Genomic DNA, 8137 nt, shown 5'->3' on the forward strand with positions numbered 1-8137 from the left:
TACATGTAAAAATTAAGTTAGGCTTGTTAGAAATATTTTCTTAGTGTATAAATATCGCATTAATATCAATTCTAGTAATTTTAATGTTTACTGATTTAATTAAATTTTTTTATTATTATTATTATTTTTAGTTTGGTTGCGTCCCCTTTAAGGCGGCTTGGGTGTCGGCTCAAAGAGGAACCGAAGAGTCAAAACTGGAAACTAGTTGAAAGAAGAAAAACATCCAAAACAAACATCTGAAGTTTGGCGGTTCGGACAGGTAAGCCGTGACTGACCCGGTTCCGAGCAGAGGATCCGGTTCGGTTCTGCGGTTCTGTTAAAACTCCATCTGTAAATAAACGTGTTGCTGCGGGAGGAGTTTCATTTAGAAGCATGTTGCTGAAATTTAACGGGCTTCAGCAGGAAGCAGCAGCCTTGAGCTGGTTTTAAACCTGCTCTGGTTCTGGTTCTGATCCACCACCGGTCCATTCCGTCTGGTTCCAGACGCTAAATCAGATGATACGGACCTGTAGTTTGATCCAGCCACAGACCTCAGTGCAGTAAGTAGTGCAGACCTTGGAAGCAGAAGGAAAGTAATACATAGTTTTCATTTATTTTAATCCCCGAAAAATCTAAAAAGTGTGGCGTGCTTTTGTTCTTAACCTCTTAAAAAGATGCACAACTGGAAACTGAAAGTTCTACCTGTTCTTCAGAGTAAAAAACTTAGAAAATGTCTGTGGAAATCAGTTTTCAAGTCTTAACATTCCCATATCACGACTCTCCCTCCATCGTGTTGCACAGCAGATTCAGGGTGATGCAGTTAGATGTTTTCCTACACAGACAATTTGTATTTAGAAAGTTCAGGTTGGTGTTTGAGGTTTCTCATTTCTTTGTCTTTTACACCTACATATTTTTAAATTTTGCACTACTTTCTACATCAATTTATTTAAAAGCCTTGAGTTCTGTGGCAGAAACTTTTATTACCAGATAACATGTTATAACTTTATTACCTCATAATATGCATGTTCAACAATCCTTAACATTTTATTTCATTCCCACATTTCTTATGGTTTCTACGATTCCTTTGGTCTTTTTCTTGTCAGAAACATTTTCATTTCTTGCTGGCTTGAAGAGTAAAGCAGCTCGATGAATTTAACTGAAATAACATTTAAAAAATTATGTTAACTTATATTTTACTTTTAAAAATGATTGAAAAACAGAAAAAGATTTCTGATGAAAATAGGCCTGTCACGATAAATTTTGCTGGATGAGAAATTGTTCGAGAGCGTATTGCGATAAACGATAATATTGTTTTTAATGGCATAATAATGGAAGAACACTTTCTCAGATCAATAAACTTTAACACTGGAACTGGAAGACATTTTAAATATCCAAAAAAATTAAAAATAAAATTATGTAAGCAAAATTATCCTTCAAGAAAAGGCTAGTTGCACCACACTGAGGATTTTTATCATCCAGTTTTAATTTATCATGCGATTAATTGATTTATTGCGGTAGGAATAGAAGAAAAATGTAAGAGTAAGGAAAAGATGATAAATCTTTTTTATTTTTGCACGTTTTCTTCTCATCTAATGCAACCTTTCACAGCGCCCCCTGGTGGCGGCCAAGGTGTAGAACACCGCAGCGCTTCTGCCGTTGATCCGTTTGTTTTGTGTCGATGCAGGTCAGCAGGCCTGAGGCTTCGGATGCGGTCGCCATGGTGAAGGATGTTTCGGAAAGTGAAGAAGCGGCACAGTAGCAGCAGCTCACAGAGCAGTGAGATCAGCACCAAGAGCAAGGCACGAAGAGATGACGCGCTGCTTTACGCCAGAACCAGAACCTCCAAGTGCCATTCTAACCCAGCTCTTTGTCCCTCCACAGTCCGTCGACTCCAGTTTGGGAGGACTGTCCAGGTCCAGCACCGTCGCCAGCCTCGACACCGATTCAAACAAGAGCTCAGGTCAGAGGGAACGCTGTGAGGATGAGCTAAAACTTGGCGCAGGTTTCGTTCTCTGTCTGCTAACTGAAGCCGATTCCCCGCAGGAAACAACGCGTCGGAAGCATGCGCCGAGTTCCGGGTGAAATACGTCGGATCCATCGAGAACCTGCAGTTTGAGATGAGCAAAACACTCCAGGAGCCTCTGGACCTCATCAGTTACATCGATGCTGCGCAGGTAAAAACCCAAGACTTAATGTAATTCAGTGGCTAAAGGTTACAACAGAGGTGTGCAAACGTTTAACCATCAGGGCCAAAATTAGTGGTGCACCAACTGCAATTTTCTGGCTCATTACCGATCTTTAAAAAGCCTGACCGGCCCATTCCAATTTTGGCCAAAACCATTTTTTTGTCTGAAATGTCGCAAGAAAGTCACTGAGTTGGGAACAGTGGGGCGATTATTGTTACCTGTAAACATGCAGACCTGGTGGGCGGAGCTTACAGTCAAACCTGTCACTGCACAGCAGAAGGACAGTGGTTGGTTTTTAAACCTTTGCCGAGGTAGTTAAGATCTGCGGATAAGATCAGTTTCACATATAAGTATCGGTCAATCACTGATCTCCAAACTCAATAAAATCGGCACCGATAAATCGGCCTGCTGATAAATCTGTGCACGCCTAGACAAATCATTAAGTTGAAACCACACGTGGCAAAACAAACATGTTATATTTGGTGTAAGAATGGAATATCCTGCATTTCTTCACAGCAAGATGGAAAACTGCCGTTTGTTCCTGGAGATGAGGAGATGGTCCTGGGAGTATCCAAGCACGGGGTCAAAGTGGCGTCAGTAGACCAGTGTGTGAGTAGCTCAGCTACCATTTGGTTTTAAAAACAAAACACAGTTTAGTTTTCTCGCATGCAAAGGTAAAACATATTTATAAAGATTTTTTTTATCTTTTCTACAGCTAAAAAATAATAAAAACACCGCAGCTCAGTCTGTTCTGCTTGAATATTATTGGATTAACCAATTAATAATCGGGTAATAAAAGGTGCTTAATGGGAGATTTTCTTCAGAGAATCTGAACCAGGTGAAGCTGAAATGCCACTTGAGGGATTCTGTGTAGATCACATTTGCAGACAGAAGGTTTTCCATCTCACATGCAAAATGTATATGAATACATGCATATGTGTGTATATTTTGTAGTTTTAGATTTTATTACTGCTGTGAGTGTTTCAGGAATTGGCATGTTTTTCAGTCTGTAAACACTTATCGATTAATCAAATACTAAAAGACTTGATGATCAACCAACTGATTAATTGATCGCTAAATGAGCTGGTGATTAATTGAACAATTAATCACAACTACTCAATAACTAATTTAGCTGACAATTAACCAATTAATGACTAATCAATTGTTAGCTGACGATTAGTTGATCAATCATTTAATCACGACTAATCAATAAGTAAATTACCCGATGGTTAGATAACTAATCAGTCACGAATCCCTTCATGCACTTTGTCGTGTCCTCTGGGCAGGACGTGCTGCATCGACACCCTCTCTACCTGATCGTTCGCATGCTGTGCTACGACGACGGCCTGGGCGCCGGGAAGAACCTGCTGGCTCTGAAGACCACTGACACGAAGCAGCAGCAGTGCAGCATCTGGGTGTACCAGTGCAGCAGCTCGGTAAGTGCTTTTAAATATTAATGCACCTGCTGGGGTTCGTTTTCATCGTCAACTGATCCGTCTGTGTCTGAACAGGAGCAAGCTCAGAACATCTGCAAGGTGCTGTCGGCCTCTTTCGACTGCGCCCTGTCGTCAAACAAACCCTGACGCTGCTCTGCTTTTACGCCCATCAGCCGCCGGCGTAGCATTAGCTTACCCAGGATGCACCTGCTTTGTAGCAGAAGGTATCCAGGGTGCTGCGTCTGGTCACCTTTCAGTGTTTTAAATATTTAACCAACCCGTGGTTGACGGATTTACTGTGAGTGTTTTATTTACCCCCTCATTGAATGTATTTCTGTTTACTTTTGTATTTTCAAACTAAACACCAAAAAGCAGAGCATTTCTAAAAAGTGATTTAATATAAATTGAAATGCTAAATGGTACAAAATGCTCCAGCCCGTTTGCAGTAGATGGGAAACATTAATCGGCACCAAAACAACAGGGTACAAGTTCAAAGGTTGCTCCTCTCTGAGGAAACGATCATCATGTTGTTTTCCTCATGACAGTATTGGTACAGTCAGTTTTTAAAACCTCTGTTTTTAGATTTTTAGTTTAATTGGTAAAAACATTTGGTACCAAATCCTTGTTTTGAATTGATTTATTACAGTGATTATGTCTGCAGATATTCTGTTTTATGTGCATGTTGCGGGACTTCTGTTTACAGTTGTGGACTTCATGTTGTACGATAAGTTTTCTGTTTCACTTTGTTCAAAATGTGAGGAAAAAAAAAATAAATGACTTGATGTGGTGCTTTTTATGTGGGATTTTGAGTGATTTTTAATTTTTAAAATCAACTAAATTCAGTCAAGTTGGATGGAAAGCATCCAGCTTCAGTTAGATTTAGGTCCTTTCTTTGACTAGGCCAACCCTACACAGTAATATACTGCAGGAAGGTGAACCATTACCTCAGCCTTAAGTTATTCACATTGTAAAACCGGTTTTATTTATTTGTACTGCTCAGATTCTCTATACAAATGAACCAAAAGCAACCCCACAGAATGATGCTGCTACTACCGTGTTTTCCTGTGGAGTGGGTGTGTTAGCTGTGTTAAACTTAAAGCACTAATCAAACAACGCTAATGCTAAAGCAGTAGTTCCGCTAGTACGCTATGCCAATATGGTATTTATGCTAACTTGAAAACACTAATCAAACAGTTTGGCTAACAATAAAGTGATACACAAACATGAGTAGCAGAAGCTAATGCTGAAGCGCTAATCCAACATATTAGTGCTGCTAATGCGCTACATTTTATATTTGAAAGTTTGTTTGTTCATGTGTTTTTCTGTACATTTAATTCATTTGTTGTATATTTGCCACTCGCTGTTTCTTAAAAAAAATTAAACAACAAGGGGAGGAAACAGACCTGCGAAAACAGTCTTCACTCACTTCAAAAGGCAGCATAAATATAAACATCTGGCCAACTGTGGAATTAACAGTCGAAAACCAAAACTTCAGAGATGATGGACTTTATTCAACTGAACGTTGACAAAGCAGGCAAGTAAGTTGGCTGGTTTGTAAACCAGAAAAGTAATTTATGAGAAGCTAACTGAAAAATTAGCTCCCCTACAGAATAATCGTGTTTACGCCGAGGTTAATTTTCTAATGAGGTGACATTTGAAGGGAATTGGTTGCATCAGATTTTATTCAGGGCCATCAGAGTGAAGGAATAACACTTTTCAGATGTTTAAAACTATGTAATATTGCCCTTTCACTTAATTACTCACCGCTATGTGTTGGTATAATCCAAATAAAACGTGATTGTAATGGGCCAAAGTTCTGGGGTTGTAAATACTTAAGCAAATCATTCCAGATACATTTATTGGGGTTTTGATTGGGTTCATATTTTTTTCAACTCTGTCTGGATTTGTCCGTTCGTATTTTGGGAGAAGGTGATGTGTGCATTTTTAAATTCTCACCAGTAGAGGGAGCCCTTAGTGCATTATTTTAAAGCTTTGAAAACGTGTTTTTGTTTTTCTTTTTGCCTGCTTGGTGGGGAAAAAACTGGTTGCTGTTGGACAGTAAATGAGTCAATTAAAAACTCCAAACAATCACACAAAGCCTTATGACATTATTCCATAATTTATTTTTCCAGTTGAACTTTTCCCATTTCCTTGCACGTTAGGAGTCAGGTTAGTGGTGATCAGACAGTTTGTCTCATGGCGGAAGTCGCTGGAAGACATTAACCGCTCTGACCTCTTAAATACTCAAACAAAACCCAAATCTATTTACATAAATAGGTCATTACATCTTGTTTCCAGTGAGTTCTTACATTGAACGAAGAGACAGATCCTCTTCTTGTCATTCACAAATCCATGGAAGGCTCTGATTTCAGGTTAAATGCTTAAATATCAACAATATCAACAATAAGTTGCTCTGCAACTACGATGACGTTAAGTACACTATTTTTAAAAGCATCTACATGTCATGAGCCCAAACAGTGAGGACCTTCCTGGGTGGTTGTGTTGAGGGTCTCAGGCTTGATGCCGACTAAAGAAAGCAGCCTGTTACTAAAGACAACAGTTCTCCCACTTTACTTCACATTCCAACAGTTTTAAATCTCTTCTTGTAACATGCAGCTTATTATGCACAGACGACTCATCACTTCCAACACAAACGTCTCATTCTTTTCATATGAAATGAGAACCAAAGACCTTCATCATTTATCAAGAACGCAACAACCAGCTTGTTTAGAAGTTGCTGTGTGACCTAAAGGAATGGGGCGGTTACCGGCGGAGACCTGGTTTGGGTGGATAAAGGTACAGACCTGGTTTGGGTGGATAAAGGTACAGACCTGGTTTGGGTGGATACTATCTGAGCTTGTAGCCCGTCAATATAATAACCTAACAGTGGCTGTTGGCAATATAAGCAACACAGCTGTCCTCCCAGGCTGCCATTCCACCAGTGGGTAACATAAGCAAACAAAACGTTCGTCAACTGAAACCAGAATGAGTTTTCTATTGCTTCCCCCGCTTGTTTTTGCAGTTAAAACACCGTCCAGCCAGCTATCGATGGCGGTGTTGGCATGTGATATCTGAAAGATTCTGTTTCACACTTATAATGAACAGATATTATAACTAATAATTATTTTCTGTTTAAATAAAAGCTGCTTGACCATTCTGATACATTTCTATTTGACTATGAGTCACATACCCAAGCCGATGGTAGACCACTACATGAAACTAAAACAGGTGTGTGTGTGTGTGTGTGTGTGTGAGAGATGCATTAGCATAAATTCATCACAAAAGTCAGGAAGTGTTTTTCTTCCAGCTGCGGAGGGAAGGAGGAGGAGCAGCTCTGCTGGCTTGGAGAATACTGAGGTTAATTTAGCACCATTAGGAAAAATCCTCCACACAGGAGCGTCACTAAAGATCTACAAACACTGCATCTACATGCACAGGTATGGAATGTAAGCATGTTGTCTAAGTTCACATTTAGAGGTGTTAAAATCGATTTTCCTGCACACTGCGGCTCTAGAGATGAAATAAACACTGTTCATGTGACCTTCATTTTGTTAAAACATGGTTTGTGACAGAAAGAGTTTGTTTATTGCCAAAGATTGTTCAGTGAAAACATTGATTTCTTTAGATTCTGAGTGAGGAGCTGAACCTCAAGGGTCCTCAGACGGATGGCTGCCGACCAACGCAGCATCTTGTGACGCCTCCAGAGGACCCGAACGGTCCGTCAGTCGGTGATGAAGAGGACGAAGGTGACGGGGAAGGCGCCTCTTCTCATTGGATCTCCTTCTATGTGGCCCAGCTGTGCAGAAGAAAGACAGAAAGGTTAGAAAAGAACTGAAAACCAAATGGAGGAAAAAATAAACAGCTCTTACTGAATTAGATCATCTAAAAAACACACAATTATTTCTGAAGATGTAAAAAACGCTAAATAAATAGTGTTTTTATTGCAGCACCATTATTTCACACAGAAAATTTAGAAAAATCTAAATTTTAAGGAATAATTACCAACAAAGTGATTAGTCCCCTGACAATATACAGCTATTGTTTCTCTGGGGTATAAATATGACGTGACACAGTCTGTGTGCTACTAGCCAGTAGAGGAAGCTAATCTTCAAAGATCAACAGCAGCAAAGTGTGACATCTTGTGGTCTCCATAGAAACCATTAGATGCCAAAGGAAGCCATTTGGTTAGGAAGCATGAAAGGTCAAAGTTTTTCCATCCTACAGTCACAAAAGTAAGCAGAGTTTGCTCACCTTTACTGGGGCTTTAATGGTCCCTGTTCACACAGCAGGTCTTGATGCTTAAACACAATTTCTTGCTGATAACCTATTTTTTATCTGCATGGTTGTTTTTTCTACTACGGTAATTAAATGGAACCGCAATTAGACTTCTGTGTGAACAGTTTAAAGCAGCGCTCCGTTTATGGCAGTAAAGATGGCCACTGCTGACCATGGATGGGTTATAAAGTTGTTCAGAGTGACAGCTTAGTTTCCAGCTCAGAACCAGACGAAGGAAGCTGATAAAACGAAAGAACAGCT

The 8137-nt window shown here is 39.8% G+C and overlaps 2 protein-coding genes across 2 annotated transcripts in view; both read left to right on the plus strand.

The window, feature by feature from the left end:
* Positions 1-135: 135 nt before the first annotated feature.
* Positions 136-4397, plus strand: LOC103147270 (integrin beta-1-binding protein 1). The gene is made up of 7 exons (XM_007565526.2): positions 136-259; positions 1664-1778; positions 1861-1939; positions 2023-2153; positions 2682-2774; positions 3452-3601; positions 3677-4397. The coding sequence occupies exons 2-7, from the start codon at positions 1707-1709 to the stop codon at positions 3746-3748; spliced, it is 597 nt and encodes a 198-aa protein (XP_007565588.1). The 5' UTR covers positions 136-259; positions 1664-1706; the 3' UTR covers positions 3749-4397.
* Positions 4398-6355: 1958 nt separating this feature from the next.
* Positions 6356-8137, plus strand: part of LOC103147289 (integrin beta-1-binding protein 1-like) — a 3605-nt gene continuing 1823 nt past the window's right edge. Inside the window, exons 1-2 of the mRNA XM_016678274.1 lie at positions 6356-6397; positions 7227-7420. Coding sequence (XP_016533760.1) covers positions 6356-6397; positions 7227-7420 — 236 coding nt within the window. The remainder of the gene's footprint in view (positions 6398-7226; positions 7421-8137) is intronic.

Source organism: Poecilia formosa, unplaced genomic scaffold, assembly GCF_000485575.1.
Source record: "Poecilia formosa unplaced genomic scaffold, Poecilia_formosa-5.1.2 Scaffold178, whole genome shotgun sequence".
Taxonomy (NCBI): Eukaryota; Metazoa; Chordata; class Actinopteri; order Cyprinodontiformes; family Poeciliidae; genus Poecilia; species Poecilia formosa.